At 41.0% G+C, this 18,456-nt stretch overlaps 1 protein-coding gene across 1 annotated transcript in view; it reads right to left on the minus strand.

Annotated features, from left to right (window-relative positions):
- The window catches only part of LOC126094567 (protein arginine N-methyltransferase 1), a 103,278-nt gene that overhangs the window by 56,284 nt on the left and 28,538 nt on the right, over positions 1 to 18,456 (minus strand). Inside the window, exon 3 of the mRNA XM_049909023.1 lies at positions 1,614 to 1,759. Within this exon, the coding sequence (XP_049764980.1) occupies positions 1,614 to 1,759 (146 nt within the window). The remainder of the gene's footprint in view (positions 1 to 1,613; positions 1,760 to 18,456) is intronic.

Here is an 18,456-nt window from a genome sequence, read left to right on the forward strand (position 1 = left end):
ATAAATGGTGTCAAATACCAATTCAAAACTTGCTGCAGAGTACGCTAAGATATGTGGTGGTTATTACTTTTATCTCTGTTACATCATACATGGAGTATGTATTCCCTGCTTCCATTTTCCTTGAATTCTACATCCATCAACTTTCTCTACAAACACTTGGTTCTCACTATCCACCCAACATCAATTTGTGATAATTCTGTTGCTCTTGCACTTCTCTTATTAATTTTGGAGTCTTTCCTTCTGATTTTGTGTGTCATTTTCTCACACTCTACCATTTTCTTGTACTTAAGTTTCCCCCTCTTTCTGGCTTATTTCCACTCAACTCTGACTTGGCTGCCACCTTCACTTTCATATTTAAGTTCTCAGATTTTCAGCTCTCATTGGATAAAAACAATCTACTAGTTCCTCTCAATCTGTCTAGTAAGTCTCCCTTCATTTGGAGTTCTGAGTGGCTTTCCCTATGTTCTAGTCCTAGCACTTAGCAGCCTGTTTTCCTACACCTTTTCATCACTTCTGCCAAGGCGAAGCCATTCTTATAGGGCCATAAGCCATGATTTTAAATAATTTCATTAATATTTTTGTATCATTGTGAATTATTTAAAAATAAGCATTTCAAAAGAATAAGTAGTGTACTAAGAATGTCTAGGCATAAGAAGTCAACTTTTGTTTTGTGTAAGTCTATAAAGAATAGAGACAATAGTGTCTTGCACTCCTTTTGTCATTCTATCTCAGGCTATCTTGTCTAATGTTGTCTATATTGTGCTAGCTCATAACAGCACTAAATTGTAACAATATATGGAGTGAAAGTATTCAAAATTTTAATTTCCACTTTATCAGAAACTAATTATCTTGGTGAGAAGGAAAAGTTTTATTATTATAAAGAACCAATGATTAAAATTTTTTAAGTGAATTCGGGGAAGTGAGATTTTCGATCACTTCATTATCCAGTGCAGTGCAGCAATTGTCACTTTTTCATCAAATCAAACAAAAATTAATATAGGCATAGGATCTCCGACAGCCAGTATTAATGAACACTGAGTTTGCAAATTATTATAAACATAAATTTTGACATGAATTTAACTTACTGGCAAGAGTGTACAGTAACTTGGACAGGACTTGCTCAAAGATTTATTCACTGATTAATCCATCAAAGTTAACGAAAGATACTACAAAATATACAGTTCCCCTAAGAAGCCCATTTTACGATGACTTTTAAAGGCAGTAAATTGTGGCATCTTCTCACAAAGAAAATTAACAATTATCATGCCTGGAGATCAGAATGAAACCAATATTAATAATAACTAACCACCACAAACTAGTCAAGGAATATCAATATTATGACTGCTGCCACAAGGAGCAGTAGCCCTCAGGTCCAAAAGCAAGCAATTTTACACTTTTTTCTTATTTCCAATTACTTCCACTTAGTGGCTAGATTTTTTGAACATTTTATAAATATTTTCATCTCACTGATACTTTGCTATTCAAAAGTAAGTGGACAGTAGAACCCCACAAAATAAAACAAAACAACTCAACTATACAGAATAAAATTATAATTACAGTATAATGTACAAACACGGAAAAATTCAATGTCAGATTATTCTGTGCAAAAATACCTGATTCATCAGTTCTTTAACAGTGTCTTGCAGTTCATCCACCTGTTGCATAATAATGGAATGATTTTCTGCATCTCCCTTAGCTTCACCTTTCCCATTTGCAGAGGCAGGTGGTGGTAAAACCCCTGCTTCGATTTCATCAAAATCTGGTAAAAATTCCAAATGAACAGTTAGACTAAAACTAATTTTTCAAATGTTGCTGTAATGTCAGATTGTAATACAGTGGTATCTTCGCCCTTGCATTAATTTATTGAATGGCCCTAATTGCTTTGTTTTTCTGTAACAATAAGATATGAATTTTTTGATAAATTAATAGAAGTGCAAAGTAATCCATGTCTTTCAAAATTTGAATAATACAGTCCATCACAAGCATTAAGAAGTTGAAAGCAATTATGAAAAATAATGAGAATAATGGTGAACTGTGGCTGTTATGTGGAACAGAATATTTGTAGCAGACAGCAGCAATCAGCAACAATTTGGTTTTGATTTACTTTATTGAAAGTGAGTTAAAGCACATGTTTGTCAAGATAATAAGTTTTATTGCCAAACAAATGTAAACAGTAATGAAGACCATTGTGAGTATATGTGAAAACGTCAAGAACAACATGAATCTCATTTCTCTGGAGAGAGATGGTGAAAACAAAAGTTCCAGGCACAAATTTTATGATAACTCTCCTTTAAAACAACACGCCATGTGTTTTGATCAAAGTACGCAAGCCGTCTGATGATAAAAGCGTGAATTCAAAACACATTACACTGATTTTTTAAATACAGTACATTAAAACCATATTGGGTTCAAATGGCTCTGAGCACTATGGGACTTAACATCGGAGGTCATCAGTCCCCTAGACTTAGAACTACTTAAACCTAACTAACCTAAGGACATCACTCACATCCATGCCCGAGGGAGGATTTGAACCTGCGACCGTAGCAGCCGCATGGTTCCAGATTGAAGTGCCTAGAACTGCTCAGCCACCGCAGCCGGCTACCATATTGGGGCTAGTAGGTGCTGTAGACTACAAAAACTGTCTGGATGAAGAGATTATGTCCAATAATGTCAATAAAAGTTCGTACAGATAACAACCAAAATCAGAAAAGACTACAGGCAGAAACATGAAGCAGGAAGCATTTTAACTTCAGTTATGGTTGGACAGCTATCACTCACAATATGGTTAAACAAGCTATTTGGATGAGCATTAATTAATAATGATCTCTGATTATAACAATCAAATGATTAATAAGTTTTAAACTTCAATGAAATCAAATTAAAAAGTCTAAAACAAGAATATGATGATCAGCCAAACACACGTCACTTTAAAACATGTTAATTTTTAATGAAACTATAACAGCACCAGCAATAACTAGTAACAGGAGAATTTTGCAAAAAAAGGTGTTGTGACTCGCCAATTATTCAAAGTGCCGCCGCACAATTACGCACGTCCTCTACGTGCGGCGCTGTCTGCCAGCCAGGCAGCAGCTGCACCACCTAAGTGGCCAGCCGAGCAGCGGCCACTAGACTGAGACTCAGTGTTTAATCGAATGCCGACTTGTACACAGGTCAACTTACTCAGTGACTTATATGTGTGTTGTGTTGTCCGAAAAATGTGTTAAATTTGAAGATATAAAAATTTGGTGACGAGGTAGTGGATTTTTCCTTTTCACCGTTGACTCACAGGGTTCCATGGCTACTGTCGAGCAACTATTGCAAAATCTCCTTGAACAGCAAATGCTTCTGACAGCAGCGATTCGCGATTTCGTCGCGGCGTCAAATGCGGGGCGTTTCTCGTCGTTGGCTGTACCTCCTTTTCCACCTTACGACGAGACGGCGGAAGACTGGTCTGATTATGAAAAACGTCTTCGACAGCACTTCTTGGCATTTCATGTCACGGACGAACAACCATGTAAGTCTCTGTTCCTTTCCTGGATTTCACCTCAACTGTATCGGTTGTTGTCGCAATTGGCCCCTTTGAAGGATCCTGCGTCTTTGTCCTTTGCTGAAATGTGCTCCCTTCTGTCTGTCTATTTTCAAAAGCAAACGCATGTGGTAGCCTCTCGTGTTGCCTTTTATCGTTGTCAAAAACAACCAAATCAGTCCTATCACGCTTGGGCTGCTGAACTTCACGGCCTCAGTCGAAAGTGTCAATTTGTTACTGACGTTCACAAAGAATCCTATGCCGATTCCATGGTACGGGATGCTATTATCCGGTCGGCGCTCGACAAAGAAGTTCGGCAACGTGCCCTTCAGTTGGCGAATCCGACTCTCGATGAAGTTCTCTCCATTGCGCAGTCTTTTGAAATTTCTCGCGCCGCTGGGGCGCAAATAGAGGCGTGGGGTGACGTCGGGGAAATACAACCTCTGTGCGCTGTTGACGACGCGTGCGCCGCGTCCCCGCCGGCCGACGTGGCCGCAGTACGCTCCCACGCGCAGCCGCGGCCTAGCCGTAAACAACCCACTAAGAAACTGCAGCAAAATCCCCAGCAACTTCCTTCATGTCCGCGGTGTTTTACGAAACATTCACGCGAGGATTGTCCCCAACGTTGGGCTGTGTGTCACAATTGCAAAAAGAAAGGTCATGTGTCTTCCGTTTGTAAATCCGACCGCATACATGATGTTCATGAACATGATGCTGATTCTGATTCTGTGTTGTCTGTCAATTGCACTTCTTCCCTTTCAGGGAAGTTATTCCTCACTGTCCAAATCCTTGGTCGAGATGTTCGCATGCAAGTGGATACCGGTTCTGCTGCCACTATAATTAATTCTCAGACGTATCTTCAGCTGGGTTCTCCACTCCTGTCCCCTGTCACTCGGCAATTACGGACGTACAATAAACAGAAGATTTCTCTCTTGGGACAGTTTAATGCTGAGGTATCTTACAAATCCGTCGTTCGCACTGTTCCCATATTTGTGGTCGACCAGAGCACCGCAGAAAATCTTTTTGGTTTCGATGCCTTTCGCGTTTTTGGGTTCTCCATAGATGACTCGGTCAATATTGTCTCTGATGCTATTCCTTATGCTCAGCTGGATTCCTTGTCGACGACGTTTTCGTCCCTTTTTTCTCCTGGGTTAGGCCGTGCAAACGACTTTGAAGCTCATATCACGCTCAAACCCACTGCTCGGCCTAAGTTTTTTCGGGCTCGGCCCATTCCTGTGGCCCTTCGTGATCGGGTAAAACGGGAGTTGGATCGTCTCACTGCTTCAGGGGTCTTGCTTCCTGTCACTTCCAGTGAGTGGTCCTCTCCTGTCGTAGTAGTTGCTAAACCCAATGGTGATATTCGTCTCTGTGGCGATTTCAAAGCCACTGTAAATGCTCAATGCCTCATCGACACTTATCCTATGCCCCGTCCTGAAGAACTGTTCACTAAACTCGCTGGAGGACAGTATTTTTCTAAAATTGACCTGTCGGAAGCTTATCATCAACTTCCTCTCGACGCTACTTCCCGGCAGTTTCTGGTCCTTAACACGCCTTTCGGCCTCTATCAATACCAACGCTTGCCATTCGGGGTTGCTAGCGCACCTGCTCTTTTTCAGCGATTCTTGGAACAATTATTGCTCCCTGTCCCAGGGTGTATCAATTACATGGACGACATTGTTGTCACTGGCTCCACCACTGATGAACATCTTCAAAATCTCCGCACACTTTTTAATGTCTTACAGACTGCCGGTCTTAAGTGTAATCTTCAGAAATCACAATTCTTTCAGGCATCTATCACGTACTTGGGGTTTCAACTCTCTCGGGATGGTATTCGTCCGCTTCAACACACTGTTGCTGCGATCGATGCCCTTCCTCGCCCTACATCTGTTAAGGAACTGCAGGCTTTCTTGGGGAAAATAGCATACTATCACAAGTTTTTACCGTCTGCGGCGTCGGTGGCTCAGCCATTGCATCGCCTGTTGCATAAAAACGTGCCTTTTCACTGGTCCGCGTCATGTGACACGGCTTTCCGGAAATTAAAGACTATGCTGAAACAGGCCCCGTGCCTGGCTACTTATCGACCTGGCCAACATCTTGTTCTTGCCACAGACGCCTCTCAATACGGGGTCGGTGCGGTCCTTGCGCACCGTTTTTCTGACGGTTCGGAACAACCCATCGCTTATGCCTCCAAAACGCTCACGGATGCCCAACAAAAGTATTCTCAAATTGAGAAAGAAGCTTTGGCCATCATTTATGCTCTTCATAAGTTTGGTGTTTTTCTCTATGGCTCAAAATTTCATCTTGTTACGGATCACAAACTGCTTGTTTCCTTGTTTCATCCATCAACATCACTTCCCGACAAGGCTGCACACCGCCTCCAGCGTTGGGCTCTTTACTTGTCCCGTTTCAATTATGAGATTCATTTCCGGCCAACGGCTCAACATGCGAATGCTGATGCTTTGTCTCGCCTTCCCATGGGTCCTGATCAGGCATTCGACAGGGACGAACTTTTGTGTTTCCACCTGGATGTTGCCGAGCAGCGGGTTGTGGACGGGTTCCCCATCACTGGGGACAGGCTGGCGGCTGCTACGGGTTCTGACCCTACCCTCTCCCGGGTTTTACGCTGTATTCAGAAGGGTTGGCCAGATCGCCCGTCCGCTAAGACTTCTGATCCGTTGCGGAACTACTACACTTTGCGCTACCGCCTCACGGCTAGGGATGGTGTTATCCTCCTCTCCACTGACAATGCTTCGCCGCGTGTTGTGGTACCTGCGTCTTTGCGTGCTTCGGTCTTGCGCCTCCTTCACCAGGGGCACCGGGGTGTGTCTCGCACAAAATCTCTGGCATGCCGTCATGTGTACTGGCCTGGCATCGACTCTAACATCGCACACATGGTCGCTGCCTGCGGCCCTTGTGCGTCACAGGCCGCTGCCCCGAAGTCATCTTTGTCACCGTGGCCTTCGCCTGAGAAGCCCTGGGAGCGCATTCATGCTGACTTTGCGGGACCCTTTATAGGTACTTATTGGCTCCTCGTAATTGACGCCTATTCTAACTTTCCTTTCACTGTCTGTTGCACGTCACCTACCACCGCGGCAACCACCAGTGCTCTCGCCCGCATTTTTTCTTTGGAAGGCCTCCCCTCTACTCTTGTTACTGATAATGGTCCACAATTTGCCTCTTCCGACTTTGCGGATTTTTGTGCTCGTCACGGCGTTACGCATGTCACGGCCCCGCCGTTCCATCCACAATCCAACGGTGAGGCTGAACGACTGGTCCGCACATTTAAGGCTCAGATGCGGAAACTTCTAACTTCTTCTGCTGCTGATGACGCGCTTCTCCAGTTCCTGGCGTCTTACCGTTTCACCCCCATGGGCGATCACAGCCCGGCTGAGCTCTTACATGGCCGACAGCCCCGCACGCTACTTCATCTTCTGCGGCCTCCCACCTCACGGCCGTGGGTGCCTTCACTTGGCCGGTTCACCGCCGACGACCTCGTCTGGGTACGGGGATATGGCAGGCAGCCAAAATGGAGCCCGGGCCGCATCTTACGACACCGTGGCAGACGCCTGTATGAAATCCAGACGGACGCGGGTGTTGCAGTGCGTCATTCGGACCAGCTTCGGCCTCGGGTGGCAGCAATGCCTGTTCCGAATGCCGCCACACCACCTTTGGCTCTACCTGATGCTCGGGATCTTGGCATCTCTCAATACTCACAACGCAGCCCACTCACCATCATCGCGATGCCAGCACCAGAACGGACGCCACCAGGAGACATGCCCATGCAGGAACCAGAGGACCGTCCTCTGTCAGAGTACATCTACTCGCCTCCTCCTCCAACAGACGCCGACACATCGCCCATGTCTCCTGTCATATCAACTGGACTTGCCGCAACGGGCAGATTGGTGCAGGGAGCCCCAGCAGATTCAACCCCTACGTCTCCTGTCATCTCGACCCGTTATCATCGGGGACACTTCCGTCCGTACGGGAAGCCTCCTCCTCGAGACTTTACGGCGAGTCAAACAACGCCTATGGATGTTAGCCATCTCCAGGACACCTCCATCAAGACCAGTGCAACAATTTCAAAGGGGGGAAAAGTGTTGTGACTCGCCGATTATTCAAAGTGCCGCCGCGCAATTACGCACGTCCTCTACGTGCGGCGCTGTCTGCCAGCCAGGCAGCAGCTGCGCCACCTAAGCGGCCAGCCGAGCAGCGGCCGCTAGACTGAGACTCAGTGTTTAATCGAATGCCGACTTGTACAAAGGTCAACTTACTCAGTGACTTATATGTGTGTTGTGTTGTCCGAAAAATGTGTTAAAATTGAAGATATAAAAAAAGGTAAGGCAAAATTAGGAGTTTTTTGCAAAATAACAAAAAACTGGCAATTTATAATTACTTTGGTATAAGAAGGAAACCATTCACCACAAAGCAGAAGTGTTGAGTTGTCGATAAGCACACACAAAAGAAAGAAAACTGGTAGTTTTTGGAATTGTCCTTTGATGAGCTAGAGTAAAATAAAACACGCATGCATGCAAGCACACACACACTGTTACGTACATGCCTATGCCCCATGTGTTGCCGGCTACACTGACAGTGCCAATACCATTCTTCGGTAGGTGGACTCATTGTGGTGGGGGTAGTATCAGTTGGGGTGAGTAGAGGGGAAGGGGGGTGGGAGGCAGAGGAAGGGATTGGAGCTGGGTGGCTAAAGGCTCAGAGGGAGGTGGCCAGTTTGCCAGCCAGGTGTGGTGGCATGTATAAGAGTTGGCATAATTTTAGTGGGCAGTAGAAAGCAGCACACACTAAGGGCAATGTAGGGACATGAATTGGCAAGTAGTGACAGGATGGAGGAATGGGAAATTATTGGCTGGAGGGTGCAGGGACAGTGGGTTGTTTAAGACTGAGGCCAGGACGATTAGGAAAGCAGAGGTTATGTTGTAAGGACAACTCCCATGTGTCTATTTCAGGGAAGCTGGTGGTGGAGGGAAGGATCCAAATGGCTATGGCTGTGAAGCAGCCATTGAAACTGAATATGCTTTGCTCAGATGCAGGTTGTGCCACTGGGTGGTCAACTTTGTTCTTGACAACACTTTGGCAGTGGCCATTCCTTCTGGATGGTAATCACACCGACATAAAAATGTGTGCAGTTTTTGCACCAGGGGTGATACGTGAATGCTTTCACAGTTGACCTGACCTCTGATAGGGTAGCATAAGCATGTGACAGGACTTGTGTAGGGGGTGTTATGTAGGTGGATAGGACAGTCTTGCCCCTTTGTCTGCCACAGGCATGTGACACCTGTGCCACTCCCACTCTAAATTCCTAGTCAATAGGATCATAGCCTTTAGCCTCCTACCCTCAGTCCCTCTCCCTTCCCCCACCTCCCTCTACAGTTTTCTTTCTTTTGTGTGTGCCTATCGACAAGTCAATGTTTCTGTTTTTGGTGAGTGGTTCCTTTAATCCCAAAATATTTATATTCTACAAGAACTTTCCTACAGGGTGTAAAACTGACAACTTCAGTGGGATATCTCGAAATTAATTCTTATGTCTTAACAAAATTTAGAAATCTCAGAATCGCATTTTACTAATATTCAGAACTGGTAGTTATTGAACGCTAAAACAAAATTTTGACTTGCAATCACTTTAATGTTGAGGTTCATGTATGATCTTAAACTAACAGTTCATTTCCCACATGCAGAACTTAGGTGTCATAATAAAAATAGCACTGAAATTAGCAAAAATAGCATGGACTTTGACAAAAAACAATATCAAATTTGGCAAAAAAAAAAAAATTTCGAACATTGCCTGGCAAATTAAACAATATCGAATTTGGAAAAAAAGACATCAAGTTTGGTGAGAAACAGAAATTAAAAAAAAAATTCATAACTATAACACCAAATTTGGGTTATACCATGTCAAATTAACAAGTGCTACGACCTGACCCTCTTATGTTTATTTGAAATTAAGTATGCATGCAGTATTCATAAACGGTAACACACAACAAATTTTTTAACAATATAGGAAAGGACAGAACACTACCTACTGTAAAGAGGACACGTCAAGTTGTAGACAGGCACTATTACACGATACTCACAGACAGCTTTTGGCCACAGCCTTCAGCAGTAAAGGTGCGCGCGCACTGACACACTGACACACACACACACACACACACACACACACACACACACACACACAGGACCGCCAACTCCAGCATCTTAGGCCGGAATGCAAAATCACGCGAGATGCAAGCAACTAACTGGAGGGGATGGGGACGGAGTAGGGAAAGGGATAGTAGTATACAAGTAGGGAGACAGACGGAAGTGTGCAGGGCCTACTCACTGCCAACAGGTGCCACATCAGGAGGTTGTGGGGCAGGTACGTGGGGAAAGAAGGAACAAAAAAGGGGAAGAGTGAGGAAAGATGAGCAGATATGTTGGTAGAGGCCTGCAAATAAACAGGGTGGGAGACGAGAATGGGGAGGAGATGATAAGACACAGGGGGTGGAAACTGTTCAGTAGAGGGTGTGGGGACAGTATGTTACCATAGGTTGAGGCCGGGATAATTATGGGAGTGGAGAATTTGATGTAAGGATAACTCCAATCTGCACAGTTTAGAAAAGCTGGTGGTGGAGGGAAGGATCAGATGACTTGTGTAGTGAAGCAGCCATTGAAATCAAGTATGTTACGTTCAGCTGCTTGTTGTGCCACAAGGTGGTCTACTTTGCTCTTGGCCAAAGTTTGGCAGTGGCTGTTCATCCTGGTGGACAGCTGGTTGGTAGTCATACCAGTATAAAAAAAAGATGTGCAATGATTGCAGCAGAGATGGTAAGTGACATGACTGCTTTCACAGGTGGCCTGGCTTGATGGGGTAGCATAAACCTGTGACAGGACTGGAATAGGAAGTGCTGGGTGGATGTGTATGTGTGGATGGATATGTGTGTATGTGTGTGTGTGTGTGTGTGTGTGTGTGTGCGTGTGTGTGTGTGTGCGCGCGAGTGTATACCCGTCCTTTTTCCCCCCTAAGGTAAGTCTTTCCGCTCCCGGGACTGGAATGACTCCTTACCCTCTCCCTTAAAACCCACATCCTTTCGTCTTTCCCTCTCCTTCCCTCTTTCCTGATGAGGCAACAGTTTGCTGCGAAAGCTTGAATTTTGTGTGTATGTTTGTGTTCGTTTGTGTGTCTGTCGACCTGCCAGCACTTTCATTTGGTAAGTCACATCATCTTTGTTTTTAGGTATATTTTTCCTTCGTGGAATGTTTCCTTCTATTATAACCATATCATTAATTTGAACCCAACAATTACGTTTGTTATTGTCGCCTTTGCATTTCAAAATCTTTCCTGTCGTCTTATTTCTCTTTTTTCTCTTTATTTTCTCTTTCTGTTTTTACCAGTAGTTTCACTTTGTATTCACCTTCCCCTTTTACCGTAATCTACTAAACAATTTTATCCCGCCTATATATGGTCAACAATACGTAACCCACTTCCCAACCATAACCAAAAAATTTTATTTTCCGCTTTCAACACTACCGCTGCTATAAAATCCACCGTTTCTAGTTCAATAACAGCTGCTTTCACGTATTTAACAACCATTTCGGCTACTTATAATAACTTTAACTTTATTTCCACTTCCGTTTTTCGCACATCACTGATCATTTTAGCCGCTCCCCACAGGTTTTAACGTCATTATTTCTACAATTGTTAGCCCCATTTTCGTAATCTTTCACCACAACACCACTCCTTTAATACGTTTTTTCGAAATTTTCTCAAAATTTTCCCGAATTTCTCCGTCCTTTAACGTGATTTAGCGGCAACACAACCACCTAACCTTTTTGCACATCGCTGTCTACCAACCCAAGTTCACCACAGGATCAACTTAACCAACACTTTTTCGCCTTTTTTCATACCAGATCTCCAATTGCTTTCTAGTTCACCTTTATCTCTCCCCATATATTTCTATCTTTCTTTTTCATTTCAACCTCATGTTAAACTTTCCACCTTCTAATACCATGTCACCCCCACAACACCCCCACAACGACCCCATTAAGTTTTATTTACATTCCCTCCGCAAACATGCCTAGGTGTATGTGTGGATGGATGTGTGTGTGTGTGCGAGTGTATACCCATCCTTTTTCCCCCTAAGGTAAGTCTTTCCGCTCCCCAAATCCTTTTGTCTTTCCCTCTCCTTCTTTCTTTCCTGATGAGGCAACCGTTGGTTGCGAAAGCTAGAATTTTGTGTGTATGTTTGTGTTTGTTTGTGTGTCTATCGACCTGCCAGCGCTCTTGTTTGGTAAGTCTCATCGTCTTTCTTTTTAAATATATTTTTCCCACGTGGAATGTTTCCCTCTTATATATAAGAACAATATTGATTGGTTTCTAACTTGTTTTCCAACTATGCTAGAATGATGAAACTGACTTGGTTTGAAAGCTCTTTTAAAGGGCTTTCGTAGGATATATAAAACACAAGTAGTTGAAAACACCACTATTGAATTTACTGAATTTTGAAAAACTGTATTTTTAAAATTCTCCAAAAAGTATATGTTTACACAATCTGAAAATTTCAACTAAAGAGACCACTACCAAACTAATTTTATGTTGATGAGGATTTTATTAAATGTCATTCTGATTATGAATTATTACTTTTATTTTTCTACCCACAACAATTTTACTGAATCATACAGGATTTATTACTTGGGCTACAAAACTGTACTTTCATACAAATCACTGTTTTAAAGCATTGCACTAGCTAAATTAGTAACTCAAAATTAATAAATCAATGTACATGTCCAAAATATGCAATTTAGTACCTAATTCTGAAGACTGTATACAAAATGGTTGGTTGGCATCCCTATCTCCCATTTCTTGGTATTTTGTCATTGGACAATATTCGATCAGCAGTAGACAATTGTCGTCAATTGTTGTTGAAAGTGACATGTACATTTACTTTTGCTGTGACATAGACTACAAAGTGAAATAACGTGATTAATTTTGAAATGTTGTGCTTTGAAATTAGCTTAATGGTACTTTTTGTACAATTCTTACAAAAATGTAGGAGAGTGTTTGCCTACAACTAGTTAATATTTGCGAACTATTTACATACTGTTAGATTTCATTCAAAGATGTGGAAAAATGGAGAAGTAATGTTGTGTATTACTAAACAGAGGAAGTGATGCACTGAACTTTGAAAAAATGTTTCATAAAAATTAAACTGTTCCTTTGAAAATGACATAAAATGCCTAAAATTTCAGCTTTGTGCTGTAATCCTTTTAATGAAGAGGGTCACAATAACCAAAAGAAAAACTTGTGTCCTGTTTTCCAATGGATGACAGAAAGAAAATCATTCCTAACATTAAGTCAGAAAGTATTTGACCAGTACGAAAAAAAATTCCCAAGTAGAAGTTCTGACATATCTAGTTCAGAAAACAATGATGATGTAATGTGCTTCAAGATCCAACAAAAAAGGTGAAAAAGAGTTAAGCTGTAGTGACGAACCAAAACATTGCTGCAAGTGCAGCTCTAGAAACTTTGAATGCTTCTTTGCAGTCTGTTGGTGTATAGCTAGTTTAAAGAAAATGACTATGTGAGGTGGCAAAGTATCTTCAGAAAAAACTAATAAAAATTACTTCAGAATCCAAAGAACAGTATTTTTGCTGCCTTCTGATGAAGAAGAATTAGATGACAATTCATAATCAGATATGATCGTTCGTAGACAGATGGAAATTCTCATCGTATTACCTAAAAGCTGGAGTGTTAAGTAGCTTCAAGAGGAATTTAACATAACGAACTATGTGGCAAGAAAAGTAAAAGATTTGGTGAAGGCCAAGGGTATTTTGTCTTCTTCCAATTAAAAACCTGAGATGTCTGTTAGACTACTGCTGATTTTATAATACACTTTCTGTTCTGATGAGATAAGCAAGTCAGTGCCAGGTAAATAAGATTTTATGCTCTGTAAGCTGATGGACAGAAAATTCAAGTCCAAAAATAATTGGTTTTAAGTAATTTGAAAGAAATTTATGTGCACTTCAGAGACAACTATCCAGGGATTCACATAGGGTTGCTGAGCCATGTCCCAAAAATTGTATTTAATCTCAAAACAGTGGCACACATAGTGTTTGTGTGTACACTACTCACCAAAAATGGGTGGAACATTCCTCAGCTGGCACTCCAACAAAAACATTGGCTTGCCACTTTGGTGAATGTCAGTTCTTTCCACAACCCGAAACACACAAAAAGTTTTACAAGAATTGTTGGATACTAACAATATTGACAACTTAACTTACAGTGAGTCTCTGTTGATCATACTTCTCTAGAAACCATCATAAAATACTCTTACGACTTTAGTGATTCCTTTGACAAATTAAAATCATTTATACGGCATTCATTTGTGACCATGAAAACAATCTACCTTCTAAAAAACACTGAAAAATGAGCTTAAGGTCAGTTCTTTGTGATTTTGCTGAGAATTATACCTCTGTTGTATAAGATAATGTTCCGGATTACCATTGAACCAATAACTCATCCCTTTGTAGCTTATTCAGGATGTATACATGGACAAAGAAAAAATTTCCCGGATTTTTCCCAGTTGAAAATACACTTTCTCCCGGGTGAAAATACACTTTTCCCTTGTTAAGTAACAGTATACTTTTCCTCGGCACTGTAAAATTTATCAGTACTTTGAATGTTTATAGTTTTATATGGCGACATAGAATTTCCCGGCACTTTAGAAAACGAAAGTAAGGGGAGAAAAAACACGTTTTGGAAAGAACTTTGATGTGCAGCACCATGTACGCTGCATAGTTTCATGTTATGAAGGTATAACTTCGCATTCCACCAAACACCGCATGTTACTTTCCAAAGCATTGAAATCGATATTGCGATGCACTTTTGTAAGCCAGCCATAGCTCATGTCACGTGATCTCGCCAGCCGAAGACAGCATAGAACACGTGATGTAGTCAGCCAATAGCAAGATCACTCATAAGTAGTGCGAAAATACAAATAGGAAAAGTTAATGTTTTAAATTAATATACCTAGTGTTGCTACAAGAAAAACAAAGCTTTCACATATAATCGTGAACTCTAAGATTAATAAGCTGCAAGAGAAGCTAAGCTTCCACATATAATGTAGATCTTTTTTGCACCGTGTTACAGTATATCACACAAATATGCCAGTAAAATTTTTAATAACGACATAAATTTCTGATCTTCTGGGCTCGAAATTCTTCTAGATGGTTGTCCTCAAAGAGTTGATTTTTAATTGAGAGTCAAATGCTCTGTGATTTAAGAAATTCATCGTACATTCTCGCACATAGTTCATCTTGTGTACAAGGAAATTTACTTTCAAAAAGTAACGCTTTTCAAACCACGATTCGCAATATTTTCCCGTGACGTGTTAGAAACTGATTTGTTTCAGCAGTTGCCAGAGAGCGCCAGATAACAGGTGCCCCTGCTCTTGCGCAGCTACGATGACGCAGGAAGCACGTATGTTCGTACGTGTAAAACATTAAAAGATTTTGCGCTATGTCACAAAAGAAACAAGACATCAGAGGATACTTCAAGAGTATCGGAATTTCGTGAACCATGCTGAAATGCATAATTCGGCTTAAAGTGCACATTCGTATGTAAATTTTCTCGAGTACCAGAACTGTATTGTCTCATGTTTGGTTCTTTATTATGGCATAATGCCATGCGAGCTAGAAAATGGAAAACGTGCACTTGAAATGCAGCGAACAGTTGAAACTAATGAACAGTGTGAAATTAAACACTTCGTTTCAAATTGACTGCCTCATCGCTAAAGATTAATAAAGTCAAATCTCTTTAGCAAACTGACAAAAATAACTTCATTATTGTGCAAGGCGATTAATGCTTGACTGTCAGAAAGGTGGAGAAAATTTTAGCCTTCCGTAAACATGCGAACGTATTTTAATTCATTTGATAGCTCTCAGCCACAGAAATCCATTTTGTTTTCATTTAATGAGAGAGCAATAAATGAAGAGGAAACAGCAAATTCACTTAACGTAAATACGGGTCACGTGGAGACTACCCACCTCCCCACTACAGCTCAGACTGCTCTGTGCATAGGCCAGGACCTACATTTCCGAACCGGGGCAATATTAGGTAGTGGCGCCCAGCCACACATCCGTAGCCAGAAGCGGGAGAAGGTACTACTTATATGCGACTCAACTGCGCATCCACAGGAGCATGCCCGCAACTGCTCAAACGAATCTAATGTAAACAACTGTGACGTCTTGCTCAGCAGAGGCAATTTGTTGTTAGGAAGCAATGCATAGTCTTCCTAAAGCATTTGACACTCTTTGCTGCTGGCAGACGCTTGTATCAGCACTATGTTTAGCTGTTGTATATGGCGCATTTCCTTTGTGACTTAAGTTTTATTTTCGTTCATTTTTCCTCTCGTTCACGTTTCTTTGCTGCAGTATTATTCTGCAGAATCAGGATACAGTAATATCCTTTGTTGGAGTATTGATTCTTACCAGTCAAAATCACAAAAATTTGACTAAAAACTAAAACAATAATAGATTCTCGGAATTCTAAAAAATTCCCAGTTTTCTACCAGATGAAAAAATTCCCGGGTCGTAGACACCCTGTTATTGCAAGGATGGTGACAAACTTCAGCACATATCAGAATGCCTCATACATGACACTGTTGATGTGCATATGTTACAGTTCAATTTGATTGACTTTCTGACCAAAAAATCTAATAAAATAAGCAAAATACACTACTTCTAGATGAAACAGCAGCTCAGTATCAGAATAGAAATAATTTCATCAATGTGTGCTATCATGAAGATGATTTCCATATTGAAAATCAGTGGCATCTTTGAGCTGCCTCTCACGGTAAAGCAGCTAGCGTTGGTGCTGGTGGAACAGTCAAGCAACTGGTTGCCCAAGCAAGTCTGCAACGCCTATACACTGATAAATCATGACACCCGAATAACCTTGTGTGTTTGCCAAGGATTATTTAGACAGGATCAGTTTCAAGTATGTTACAACCAAAGATCCTGAAAATGGAGAAGTGAAACTTACAGAGAGATTTGAGACATGCTGCACAGTTAAAGGGACACAAAAACTTCACACCTTCTTCCCCTAAGCAAAAACAAATATATAAAATAATAATAATAATAATAATAATAATAATAATAATAATAATAATAATTCAGCAATGATATAAATGTGGCTTTTGGAACAGACAAATGTAAGAAAAATAGCATAGTCAAGGGAAAACACACTAAACAAGAAGATTATGTATTGGATAACAACAGCGACTGCATAGAAGCAATGGAAAAAAACAGATGCCTATAAATATCTAGGATACAGACAAAAAATAGGAATACATAATACAAATTTTAAAGAAGAAAAATATAGACAAAGACTAACAAAAATACTGAAAAGAGAATTGACAGCAAGAAACAAGACAAAAGCTATAAATACTTATGCTATACCAATATTTACCTACTCACTTGGAGTAGTGAAATGGAGTAACACAGACCTAGAAGCACTCAATACACTTACACAATCACAATGCCACAAATATAGAATACATCACATACATTCAGCAACAGAAAGATTCACATTAAGCAGAAAGGAAGGAGGAAGGGGATTTATCGACATAAAAAACCTACATTATGGACAGGTAGATAATTTAAGAAAATTCTTTATAGAACGAGCAGAAACTAGCAAAATACACAAAACAATCACTCATATGAATACATTGGCTACACCACTGCAATTTCATAACCACTTCTACAACCCTTTAGATCACATAACATCAACAGATACAAAGAAAGTAAATTGGAAAAAGAAAACATTACATGGCAAGCATCCGTATCATCTAACACAGCCACACATAGATCAAGACGCATCGAACACATGGCTAAGAAAAGGCAATATATACAATGAGACGGAAGGATTCATGATTGCAATACAGGATCAAACAATAAACACCAGATATTACAGCAAGTATATTATTAAAGATCCCAATACCACAACAGATAAATGCAGACTTTGCAAACAACAAATAGAAACAGTAGATCACATCACAAGCGGATGTACAATACTAGCAAATACAGAATACCCCAGAAGACACGACAATGTAGCAAAAATACTACATCAACAACTTGCCATACAAAATAAACTAATAAAACAACACGTTCCCACATAAAAGTATGCACCACAAAATGTACTGGAGAATGATGAATACAAATTATACTGGAACAGAACCATTATAACAGATAAAACAACACCACATAACAAACCTGACATCATACTCACCAATAAAAAGAAGAAATTAACACAACTAATAGAAATATCCACACCCAATACAACAAATATACAGAAGAAAACAGGAGAAAAAATTGAAAAATACATCCAACTGGCTGAGGAAGTCAAGGACATGTGGTATCAGGATAAAGTTGACATTGTACCAATTATACTATCAACTACAGGAGTCATACCACACAATATCCACAAGTACATCAACGCAGTACAGCTACATCCAATCATATATATACAACTACAGAAATCTGTAATTATTGATACATGTTCAATTACCCGAAAGTTCCTAAATGCAATGTAACATATACCGTACAGTTAAAAGGAAGTCACGCTTGATCAAGGTTCGCGTCACTTTCCATTTTTGACCAGACATAACGTCTGAGAAAAGAAACAACAACAATAATAATAAAAGTATATTCAGACACTATTGAAAGTGAAACTGAACTGATGACAGCAGTTGAAAATGATGCAATGCTTGTGAATGTAATGGACACCGGTGGTTAGCCTTTGTGACTGGAAACAAAGGTCAGGAAAAGGATGAATCACAGTCAGCTTCTTACATCCATATGGACAGTCCACATCTTTCACACTCTCCAGTCATGCAGGCATTCTTTCCATAAGCAGCAGGGAAGTAAAGGCAATCTTTAAC

Source organism: Schistocerca cancellata, chromosome 8 (assembly GCF_023864275.1).
Source record: "Schistocerca cancellata isolate TAMUIC-IGC-003103 chromosome 8, iqSchCanc2.1, whole genome shotgun sequence".
NCBI classification, from domain to species: domain Eukaryota; kingdom Metazoa; phylum Arthropoda; class Insecta; order Orthoptera; family Acrididae; genus Schistocerca; species Schistocerca cancellata.